The 12,626-nt window shown below is 37.6% G+C and overlaps 1 protein-coding gene across 1 annotated transcript in view; it reads right to left on the reverse strand.

Moving 5' to 3' along the window:
- Window positions 1-1,203: 1,203 nt before the first annotated feature.
- SMEK2 (SMEK homolog 2, suppressor of mek1 (Dictyostelium)) overlaps window positions 1,204-12,626 on the reverse strand; it is a 21,791-nt gene continuing 10,368 nt past the window's right edge. The window contains exons 5-16 of the mRNA XM_009886069.1: window positions 11,205-11,282; window positions 10,247-10,363; window positions 8,972-9,088; window positions 8,448-8,579; window positions 7,838-7,940; window positions 6,721-6,762; window positions 5,906-6,064; window positions 5,027-5,196; window positions 3,733-3,872; window positions 3,080-3,264; window positions 2,434-2,636; window positions 1,204-1,565 (exon numbers count right to left, since the gene is read on the reverse strand). Coding sequence (XP_009884371.1) covers window positions 1,470-1,565; window positions 2,434-2,636; window positions 3,080-3,264; window positions 3,733-3,872; window positions 5,027-5,196; window positions 5,906-6,064; window positions 6,721-6,762; window positions 7,838-7,940; window positions 8,448-8,579; window positions 8,972-9,088; window positions 10,247-10,363; window positions 11,205-11,282 — 1,542 coding nt within the window. The 3' untranslated portion in view covers window positions 1,204-1,469. The remainder of the gene's footprint in view (window positions 1,566-2,433; window positions 2,637-3,079; window positions 3,265-3,732; window positions 3,873-5,026; window positions 5,197-5,905; window positions 6,065-6,720; window positions 6,763-7,837; window positions 7,941-8,447; window positions 8,580-8,971; window positions 9,089-10,246; window positions 10,364-11,204; window positions 11,283-12,626) is intronic.

Raw genomic sequence — 12,626 nt, forward strand, 5'->3', positions numbered from 1 at the left:
AAACAATAGCTAAAATTAAAATTAACTACAAAAATCTCCAAAACAGAGAAACTGCTTCAGTTTAAACTATTCCAGGAGAAATGGACCCATAACACATATTACAAGAGTGATCTATGTGGTGGATTGCAGCTGGTTTCATATTTTAACGTTTCTGACACATTAATTGTTGGGAAATTTCCTCTCACTTTGTCATGATCTCAGATCACATACGGGCAAACTAACATTAAAATATTTACAGTTCACTTGCTGCTCTTGAAAATAAAACCTGGACTGTTTGCCTCTATCAACTCGCCATCAACTCACCTACTTTTGTCACAGTTTGCTTACCTGCTATGTGGAATGTGCTTTTATTTTTTAAAAAAAGCAGCTTTCGTATTACACCCAGATTCAGGTGCTGCTTGTTGATTCTGCCTCAAAGACCGGTGTTCTGCTCGTAACAAATCTGTCTTGGTCCAAAGTGACTTTGGTGTTAAAACGCTGCTGAATTCCATCGCTATGAAAAACCTGTTAGTGTTTCTTATTACCACCTCAATTGCGCAATTTAAACTCGCCAAGAGGAAAATGGCTTGCTGCTCGGAGACGAGGCAGCTCATTTAACAACATGGAAAGCGATTCAATTTCAGTATCTTCCACACCCTGAAGCCGACAGTCATTCTGGTGTGCTGTGTACAGCACTGCTTTGACACAAGCAGCTCCTGGACATATTTTGGAAGCGATCATTCCTTGGCATAAATATTACCAGATGTCTAATCGAAAAAATAGGCAAAACCATCCATTTTGAATCCAGCTTCCACTTTCTCCTCTCGAAAAATACAAATTAAAACTCATTTTTAACTGTTTTAAACAACTCAACATGCACTATAACTGCAGTGTCCCTCCCTCCAACCATGAGAAATGTGATTTAATTGGTGATAAATGGTCCCCAAATCGGGATTGTTCTTATGCAAACAGTTAGTTTTCCCTTAAAATTTTTTTAAAAGAGGCATTGCTAAAAGAACACAACTGACAGCACCATTACAAAATTAAGATTACTGGGTTCAAAATTTAAGCTTGAATTTTTTTCCTAGTTCTTTTAAACACTGGGGAAACCCTGCAATATTTTAAAAAAAGCGTTTACCATACCTTTCCCTCCCCCTGCCCTCCCAACACCTGAGACTTTCCTTGCTGAGAAGCCATCATCCAGGTTCTGTGAATACTAGCCCACTTTTTTTTTTAAAATTTTTATTTTTTTGACAGCCTGAATGGCAGACTCCTTACTTACTAGAAAGATATTAAGTTCCTGGGAAGCTTTGTGTTTACAGAACTAACACTTTCTAGCTGATATACTGAGTTTCTTTTGCTACTCCTTGTATTATCTTTATATACTCATGGGAGAAAGCTTTCTGAATCGGATTCTTTTTAGCTCTTAAAACAGTTGCAGCATTTGAAACCCCATAATACAAGTTCTTATTCCAACATTTTGGTTTCATTTATGAACCCAGACGTGGTCTTTTCCTTGGAGATGTCTCCTCCTCTTCATCGTCATCTTCATCATCAGGATAATCCACTAGGCCAACTAGACTTCCCTGCCAATTAAAAAGAAAAAAAGAAAATCTCACATTGAAAAAAAAATACCCAGGAATGTGCAATTTTAGTATATAACCCCCAGCCAACCTGTTCAGGACACACAAAGCTGCAGAAGGCTTCTCGGCAATGCCTTTTTCATTCAAAGATCCACTTGTCTTAAGAATGGTTTTGAACCTCAAGGTTAAAAAAAAAGTACTGGAACTTCCTTGCTTCTATGGATACGGCCTCAGAATTATTTAAAAATCACTTTCAGCTCACAACTGGACAGTCACAAAATCTAATGTGTACACTCCACATCCATTTTACTGGTAAGTCTTAGGTGTATACAATAAAAATTTTGCCACCCTTTTCTGTAGCCTCTCAGGACCTTACAGGCTAAAGGGTAAAATCATGCAGAACTGTGTAAGACATAACAGAGATATCACTTACTGTATTTTGTCTGCTTAAAAACACTTGATATTTTCCCAGCGGAGGGGGGGGGGGGGGGGGGGGACTCTCTGCCGGGGGGGGGCACTAACATAATTCAGAAGAAAATCCCAATCCTGTATGTATATGCCCCCCACCCCCAGCAGCAACTGGACAGTTAATAAAGCTGAGGAGTGGCAACAGTTAAATTCCGCAGAAAATGCGAGATCAGACTGTGCCCACCAGATTACCAACAGACTCCAGTCCCACCTAAAACTTTCTTAAACCTTCCCCAAAACTAGTAAGGACTTAGCTAGACAGGGCATTGGATGAATTTATACATAAATAAGATCCCTTGCCTAGAGGCTAATGCTGACCTTACCACACTACAACTGGCAAAGTCTCATGATACCGTTCCACTGTCCTGAGTGAGGACAGCAGCTTTTGCACAAGTTCTCCCACCTTCGTGGCTGTCACCGCTGTGGTCAGGGTTGCGTTCTTTGAAGAGGAGCCATTGGAACTTGCTGGTGACGTCTGAGCTGCCACGGATTTACTGTTTGCACCGTTTGCACCATTGGCTGGGCTGGCTGAGTGGGAAAAAGTGAATTTGAATCCCCCAGCTGAAGTCCTTTTTGGAAGATTCTCTTTGTCTTCGCTCTCCTTAGCTGAGGGACAAACATTTTCATATACTTAAGCATCAGCTGTACAATCCACATCACAGCATAATCATAGGGCAAAAGCCGCCTTACTTTTTTTTTTTAATTCAGTTTACACCAATGGCTCACCTACTGACCTCATCCAAGCACGCGCCAGCATTCAGACTGAGAATGGCGCAGACACTGTGGACATGGGGACATTACTCACTCAGCGCACACACGTACATGTAAAGTTTTGCTTTTGAACTGCATTTAAACTAGAAGCACACCTGGAGCAATTTAACTCCTGAAGTAGCTTGCAAAGACACGTTAGGAATTCATTACTTAATTACATGGAATACCCTTACTCCTGCTTACGATACAGAGCACCAGCAACTGGTTTGTTTACATGATGCTCCACGGATCTGCCATAGAGCACTATCAGTGCTGACAAGCTGAAATTGAGTAAATACCTTTCTTAGTTTCCATAAATTTTTCATAGCTATCTGGAAAATCATCCTCCTGTTTTGACTTCTCAACTGGAGGTACAACAGCTTCACCTTCTTCCTCTTCATCTTCATTGAACCACATTTCTTCATCCTCCTCTAAGGCTCTTGCATCTCTGCGAAATCTATTGCTACGCAATATAGATGGAACACTGTAAGAGACACATGACAAGTGATTCAAATTTTGCCTGCTGTTTCGAACTCAGCCAGAATCAGAAATAGCTTCTGATGCTTCAGAGTGAACTCAGGGCATTTGAGAAGGCAGTCCAGCTCTGTCCCCGGTTCTACCGTCAACGTAAGCCTCACCAAGAGCCCAGCTGACAATAAGGCAGACCGAACCCACACTCTGAATGACAGAGGAAGATTCTGCTCTTCATAAGCTGAGGGTTTTCTGAATGTAACATTTAACATACTGACAAATATGAACTTGTACCACAGTAGGCCACAAAGAAAGCCAGATGGGGCTTTACTCTAATTGAAGATCTCATCAAGAATGAAAAAACAAACCCAGCCTTCTGCTTTTTCTGCCTTCTAGGAAAGAAAACAACCCAACCAGCAGCAAGAAGATACTACATAATGACATTCAATAAAAGTCTCAGAATACATAAACTGGGTCGTACCTGTTCAGTTTCTGGTTTTGTCGGTCTTTTTCTTGCTCATATTTTGTCTTCAATCCCTTGAATGTCTGAACATATTCGATAGATTCAAGTGCATTATAAAAGTTTTCAACTATATGTGCAATAAGGGACTTAATATCTTCCTGCATAAGAACAAAATGGGTTTCAGTCTCAAATATTAATATGCAGAAGTTCGGAAAGCTTTAGAGAGTTTAGTTTTGAAAATAACCGATTCGTTGTCCAAAGTAAAAACATTATTGTTAAGAACAAACGTGAAGTCATGAGGTTTTTCCTTAATAAAAAAGCTGAAATCTAGAAATAATTATTACATTTCCCACATAAACAGACAATATACTCAGTACTGTCCCAATTCTATTTGTGCTAGTTTGATTAATCCATGATTCTTGCTATCTAGAATTAAGCCTTCTTGAAAAAACCCAGGAGTTTAGCTGTGCCCTGCTCTCCCCCTAAGTTTTAGCTCTTTCTAGTCCTCCGTAACTCCAGCAGCAGACATGGGATGAGGCACCTTTTGGTCCGTCACCCTCTAACGAGCCTCACCATATCAGGCAAATCTTAACTCTCATACCACACTGGCAAAAGTCACCTGAATGCATTTTCTTCTTGCTGGAAAATTCAGCAGCTATGATACCCTACAACTAAAAACTGCCCTTTGTTTTCACAGACTACAAAGATTCTCTGAGAAGACTCCCACACATCAAGGCATTCACAGCGCGTAGCTCAGGAGCTGTTGCAAGTCTTTGTTTTCTACCCCAGCAATACAACAAACTGGGTGCTCCTGCTTGTCCTGTCTGTCCTGTCCGCATACACACTGTTCCCACAAAGGCCGCCGGTGGAAAAGCTACTGATTCAAAGCTGACACTGGCTAAGGAAGCACGCATGTAGGATTTTAAAGGACAATGATCATTTAAATTTATAGCCAAATTAGTCTCATTTAGACCCAACAATACCCAGATTTACTCATATATAACCTATTTCACTTAATTCCTCACTTCAAAGCTTGGTCTAATAACAACTCATCCAACCACTTAGAAGAGTTTAATCTATAGGACGCTTACACAGACTTACACATAAATAGGGCCAACACATACTCTGTGATGGGACAATCAAGTAAAACAAGCACAAAGCAGCTTACTGCCTCCTTTCTCTTGGAATATTTATCTATGGGATTTTTAGTTTATAATTTTAAGTAGTAATACACTACAAGGGAAAGATTTGCATTTTGTATTTCTACCCGAGATGCCACATGTGTAAGAGCTGAAGAAGCTGCTTAACTTACCACTCTGATGAACTCAAACAGCTCAATCACAGCAGAGTTGAGCAGGTTGTACCTAGTTCCATTATCCAACAGAGCATTTATAACTGGTTCAAACAGGTTTCCCTTGGTGATATAACGGTTATAAAATTCATCTTTTAGGCCAATTATCCTCCTCATAAAGCGAAGAGCACCTATATGAAGAAAGAAATTCCAGAATTTAGTAACTACACGCCAGGGTTCCAGTCTGCTTCTCTTGGAAACAAATGAAAAAAAAGAGACATTACTGAGAGGAAGATGCGCCCCCAAACGAAGAGCATTAAAAGCACCTTCTGAAAGTTCAGAAGAAACATTTGCTGACAGGTAACCTTTCTTTCATTCTTTGACTTTCCTGCGTATTTGAATGTGATCAGAGTCCATTAATTTCTTTTTGAAATACAGCAGCAATAAACTTTAGCACATGTGAAGTTAAACTATTAGCTCATTCCTGTCCTTCTCTGAGTTCACCTCCCAGAATCAGCCCCTATTCTTTAAATACAAGGGTTTACAAAATTTCATTCACTCTCCACAAGGAGCACTAGATTTATGACGTTATTAAGAAATGACAGTATTTCCACTTCAATGAGGTAAGACAGCTGATCACAAATCATCCTCACTGTCATAAAGACAGAAAAGGATCACTGTGGATTTCAAAAGATACAATTCCCCTTTCACCGTAAACTGCATTGGTCTACATTAACGGACATCTGTTAACTGTTTTTCAAAAGTACTTAACGGTTAGTCACTAATAAATAGGAAATTAGCATGAATTTTGAATTTAAGTATATAAACTTTTACTCCTATACATTCCACACAGTACATACAAAGCCCGGAAGAACGAAATCACATCAGCTCCGTACTCACACAAGGCCAGAAATGTGTGTTTTGAATTCATCAAGACCAGTACTCTTCTTAGCAAATCTTTGTTCATAATGTAATTCTTGATGTGATACGTGTGGTGTTCCACACAAAAAGTAAGCAGCTCCAAAATTAAGGCAAGTAGTTGTGCCGTTTGATAATTATCTGAAAGAAAAATTAATGCCTTAAGTTATACTAAAAAAAAGTAGTTATGCACCAAATCACCACCAAGCTTGGGCGCTAATACAGTTCCTGACATGTTTTTAGTGGCACACTGGATTGCTTTAGGAAGCGGGATGTTGGATCAGAACAAAACAATGCACACAAATTTGGCTTTTTTTTCTTTTTTTTTCAGTCAAAAAATTGCCCCAAATTGGCAGTGGGACTTCTTTCAGGATCAGTGAGTTACTGATTACGGCAATCCAGACTAATGGTATGTAGTTAAAGCCAGTCAGATCTGTATTCGTGTGAACCTAATTAGCAATGTCTTTTCATAGTGCTCAAAAAAGACTGCACAGATAAAAATCCAAACTGTAAAAGCTCAGCTAGGTCTCTTTAAATCAATGTTATTAGAATATGTACTAAACATTCAGTAGCAAGGTAGACTGGGAAAAAAAAGTGAAACCCAGTAACTAAAAGCAGATGAAAATGTTCCTTCAGCTTCCTGTCATCTCAAATGAAGCAAAGCACCTACATCTATTTCAATAAAACGTATTTAAAAAAATAAAGTATGGACATATCTAACTTTTTTTTTTTAAAAAAAAAAAACAAACCACACCACACAAGAAAACTTTCAAAACTCAAGGTCAATTAAAACTCACCAGGACAAATTGTGTTACTCTTAGTGGACCCAACTACTGCATCTGATAAATAGAAAATAAAAACGAAAATCAGAAAAAGGTTTTCAAAGCACTGTAAATATTTAAACAATGGGGATAAACAATTAATTCTACCAGCTGTTCAAACTTTTTGTAGAGTCAAAAGTTTCTGTAAGCTATAGGGAAATAAACATACAGCAAGAATGCATGCCAGATGAGATTTATACATTCAATTTACTTTACAAAGTTTCAGATTCAACTAGGTGAAAACACAATCTAATACTCACGAATAGTATTCCTACCCAGACTAAAAGAAAGTGCCTACTCTAAATTTTTCAAATAATATTATAAAATGAGAACTACAGGTATTCTACAAGTTTTATTTGTATAAAATGCGTATTTTTTTTTTTTTACTTAACACTTCATATCAGAAGATGGATAAGATGAAAGAAATCTTTTTACCAAATACGTATTGGTTTGATTTAATCTCTTGAAAGACTACTCAGAAAAAAGTCTGACTCAAGAGGCTGTAATGATGTTAAATTTCTGTTTGTAAAGCACTAGAGGCAAACTAGCGAGTGTTATTTGTGTGCGCACCAAAAAGATTTCCAATCCTTTTACTGTTACCAGGAAAAATAAAAGAAGAAACAAGATAAAGTAGTTCCAAGTTGTATTTCTTTGCATAGATTTCTTTCAGCATTTCTATACTACAGCCAAGTGAAAACTAGCTTCTGGAGTTAATCACCTGAGCACACCCAATGCCTGGAATCGCCTAACCACTGATGAACGTCACAGCATTTTTGTAAACTTTTAGAAAAAAGTACTTGTGAACTAAAGACAGTCCCTGCTTTAAAATTATACTAGTGAAACATATACAGCTAACAATACACATCAAGAAAATACATATTTTACAAAGCACAGCATAAAGGTACGTTGGCATTCAAAGCTGGAATAAAGGCCTATTAAAACTTCTGCCTACAGAACCCTTATCCCTGGGGGAACAACGGTTTGCAGCAAGCGTATTCCCAGCTCAGACCACAGGCTTATCCCTCTTACCAGGACTGCAAGTCACTAGAAAACATGGTAATATTTAAAACAAGGTGGGTGGAAGTAACATTACCTTTTTCACATTTATCTTCTGATGTATTAGCCAGAAGCGGTGCAGTAAGAACATGCATACAATGGTTGTAGAAGAAATTGAGAAATTCACTTTTTTCCGTTTTCTAAAACAAACATAACTTTAATAAATACTTGCATTTGTATACTTTCTTTTAAGTAAGAAAGAGTAACAACAAAGACAGCTTACAAATAATTCTGTCAACTCCCCCAGGTTTGCCTGTATCTTATGAGCTGGTTCTGCAACATTACCGTCACTCAAATAAGATACCTTTCTTAATTTTGGGAAAAGACCTGAGCCACAGCAAACCAACCTAGCTATCACCAAAATTGCCCTGCCATGGATGCAAATGTGCTACTTCACTGAAGCACAGGACTGCTTAGTTTATTAAACACTTGCACAATACCACATACACATACCTTTTATCAAAAGTTAATGGGAATTTTAGCCTATTTTTTAGCTTGTTTAAATTCAGTATCAGACCATACACAACATGGTCAAAAAAGAATAAAAATCTCTTTTTTTTTATCCTCCACCACACTAAGAGCAGTAAATATCAGGCTTTTCATTTTGCTGAGACAGTAAAGGTCTTTACCCCTTTGTGTTTCCTTACATTAGCTGTGGCCAACATATTCTCTGGATCTATCAGAGTGCGCAAGAGCCCCATTAGCTGAACAGCTCCCCCAAGTTCCGGATCAGTATCGCAGATCATCTGCTCAATGACCACATTGATGAGGAGGATATCCTGAAAAAAAACAAACCAAACAAACCGCAAAATAATTAGACACAGTTTCAGGAGTGGAACGATTTCCCCCGTAAAACCTAAGTGAAACTGAAAAACTGAGAGAGTTGCATTTAGATACCGGAGTTCTGTGAAGCACAACCCTCCTCACCTAAAATCACTGGTAGGCAGAGCTACGATTTTTTTACTGTAAACACATGGAACACCAACATGCTCAGAAATTTTTATATCTTAAATCTACTTTTTCCTGTTTCTACTACCTACATTTTTGGGCTAACTGTACTCCAATTGCTGGAGAGGTTTGTTTTGCCTTTTTTTTTTTTTAATTATCTTTTTTTTTTTTTTCCTGTTTACTCTAAAACTAGTATGTTCAAACTCCAAAAGCTTTTACTTACATCATCACTCTGCTGGGCCTCTTGCATTACAAATTCTCGGACCATGGATGGACTAAATTCTACTAGATAAGAAAATATATCTGTAGCAGCAGATCTAACTTGCAGATCATCCATTCCCTAACAAAAAAAAAAGAGATCAATTTATTGCAGTAAATCAAGTTTGGTATTTATTGTCAAGTGAAGTGGCAAAGAATAGGGACTTAAAAGTTTCGAGAACATTTTATTACAAAAGTTTCTATGAGAGAGACAGTAATAGTTACAGAAAAAAAACCAAACCCACAGCAAAACATTTTTCCCCACTATTTCCCTCATTTAGAAAGAATACAAGGATTTCTGTGAATGTGACAACCCTAACTTAGGCAGGAAACATTTATATTGTGCTACTTGCTAGAATATTTAAGAGACTAATATTCTGTACCTGTTATCCATGGTTTATTTATGTTGTACAAAAGGACTGACTACACAAATCAGTTTGTTCTGTACTCATTCATAGACAACAAGAATTAATAATTTTCCTTAAGGTATGAAACTTTCTCTGATAACTGTACAATTCCTAAGCCTAAAATATTAACGTAACAGGAACCATTTGGACTGTTCTGGCCCAGGAAAAGAATAGTAAGATTATGGTTCATCTAATCACTGAACATCTATATGACTTTTATGTTTTCGTAACAGTCAATGTCCTTTGGTAACTTCACAGGTTGTTACTCTAGAATATAAAAAACACGGAATTTGTAGTTTTTGAGCAACAACAGCACTGACATGTGAATTGCAACGGTCAGGCAGCAATAGCTGCTTCAACCAAAGGAGTGAAAAAAAAAATTGTTTTCACATTGCTGATTAAGATAGATTAATCTGCTTTATACCTCTGAAAAGACAGGATTACGTGATCTTTTGGATAGCAACAAGCTAACAGTTCAAGATTATCTAAAAATACTTCTTTGGCACTGTTCCAACAACAACAGAAAAAAAAAAATCAAGCTGCCACATGAAAAAGTGCATCTTTCAATTTTTACACTACATTGTCAAAAGGACTGCATTTACCACAGACTTCTCCATCATGCAAAGTGAAAATAATAATAGCAATAAAGTTAGGCTACTTCAGAAAATTGCGGACATCTTTTGGATTCCGAACATTACAATAAACTTCAACTTTCAGCAGAGCAAAGCTGTCCAATCAAACCAACATAGAGGTGCTCAGCAGATCTGAAAAACTGGTTAAATGGCTGTGGGGTTTTTAAATTTTACTAAAATCAGCTTTAAGTTTTCACTTACCATTACAATTTCAAGAGCTGGAAGAATTCCCAATTTTGCCAATGTTTTGAAAAACGCATCTCTGTTCTGAGGTTGTAACGTTTGAGAAAACGCGCAGAATTCCTTGAAAAAATTAACCTATCGTATAGGAAAAAAATAACTTTAAATGTATTTGATTCAGAACACTTTCTGAATGTAGGAAACTGTTACAATTTGTATCAGAGTTTGTGTACTGGCTGGTATGTGCCTTCCTAGCAAATAGTATTATTCCAGTCCTTTCTCCTCCAACCTTTAACAACATCAACAAAGGGAAAGCAAAAGAAAGTAAAAACAAAGAAAATTCAGAGGTTGAAATTTACACAGAAAAAGACACAGTCACTTTGTAGCTATTATCACACCTAGCATAGAAGGATTTATACTTCTGTCAAACAAAGATACTTCTGTTGCTGAAAGCAAGATTTTAACAAGGCAAATTAAGCTGATAAACATATTAAAGGATAAATAAAGTTTGTAATATATATATTAAGGGAATACTGGTAATCCTCAGTCATTGGACTTAAAAGATCTTTTTGAATGAGTAAAGTACAGTGATTAAATGACAAATAGAAGCGATATGGTATATTGAAGAGTACTTAGAAGAAAGTATACCTTTAAGTCTAGGACGTCAGCTCAGTGCTAGCACTTTCTCAACAATAAAATAATTAATTAGGAGAAATAAATCACAGCTTACCTCACAAGAAATATTTTTCTAGTGAGTCCCTGCCCACGGCAGGGAGGTTGGAAGTAGATGATCTTTAAGGTCCCTTCCAACCTAAACCATTCTATGATTTTATGAGTACATAAACGGAGATTAAGCTACATTAGAAATTATTCTGTGGTTACAGAAATACCTCAATGATCGCAGAACTAAAACAGTTTCAGTATTTCTACTTCTCTGTGGTTTAAAGCATTCAAAGAATTGCAAAGACTACTGACTTACCAATTCACATCGTTTGTCATCATCTGTAGCTTCATCTGTTAATTGTGCAAAAACTTCAGACAAAAATTTCTCATCTTCCTATGTAACACAAGAAGAATATGACTTACAACACAATGCCTCTTCAAAGTTAAAACATTGATCTATATCGGATCCCACACTGTAGAAAGTCAAACTTAATTTAAGCTTAACTATGATGCTTAGTTATAAACAAAAAAACCATGCATTAGTAGATTTGGTAGATAAGTTGTTTTTTTTTCTTTGCTCTCCACACCTTCATTTTACCACAAAAAAGGGAAATGCAAGAGTACACATTTGGGAAGATCATTTCCAGTGCACTGTTTCAGCACTCATTCTGTGCAGCAGAGGGAGTGCAGGTCCAGGAGACCAGAACCATACGTTAAGCTGAGCATAGGTGATGACTACTAAAACTGCCTTCTAGACGATTAGGCTCCAAAGAAGGTGTCATTTCCTTCCCTTCTCTGCCATGCCACCCCCTGGGGTTTACAGCTCTGCCCTACCCCACACACTCACTGTATGGTTTGCCACACTCCCCCAGGCATCAAAATTATTGAAAATTAGAGTCTTTGTTCCAGGCTCCCTCCCTGTATCTTGCGCGTCACCTTCCAGGGAGGCAGCCTAGACACTTCTACACTTGAAACTGACACTCGCGCTACAATTTTTACCATGTTGTATCTACGCGGCTCGCACTACACCGTCAACATCAGATGTGTATCAGTTACCCTATTTCGATCTGCAGCATTGCAAACATTTTTTCAGTCCATCTATGCCAGGGTGACCAGATCGACATATTACCAGTTTGCTGCAGCCGTGTCCCCATTAACCTTGTTCTGAAAATGAGCTCCCTGCTTGCAGGAAGTTCAGCTTTTCCAATCTGTAAAACGTTTTTGAGAATTACTTGCTTTTCACATTCAGATCCTCTACTGCCAAGATATATTTATTTTCAAGTATATATAGGACAACATTTCAGTTCTTGTGAAGTGTTTCAGTTACACCATTGCTTAAAACTCAAGCAGTACAAGAAAACCAGCGTGAACATCATCATCTCTCAACTGTTTGGGCACTTCCTGCCCTCTCTGTACATCAATAGCTCTGCACTCCTTCACGTGGAAAGTAGCATTGGCATTCTCTCAAATCAAATGTCTCCATTACCTTTTAAGTACGACACAAATCTTAAAGCAAATAGTAACGTTATGCTACAGCATTACAAAATTATGCATCACTGTAGTGATTCAATTCTATAAACTTTACTTATGCATTGAACAATCATGAACGGAACAGCAGGATTCCAATAAATAAACATTACATTGCATAATGTAGAGGGTGCTTGCTTTTCTGTTCTTCTGTGTGCTGTTGCTAAAATCTGTGTGCTTTATTAGGCTAACATAATACAGAATTTTGACA

Source organism: Charadrius vociferus, unplaced genomic scaffold (assembly GCF_000708025.1).
Source record: "Charadrius vociferus isolate BGI_N301 unplaced genomic scaffold, ASM70802v2 scaffold455, whole genome shotgun sequence".
Taxonomy (NCBI): Eukaryota; Metazoa; Chordata; class Aves; order Charadriiformes; family Charadriidae; genus Charadrius; species Charadrius vociferus.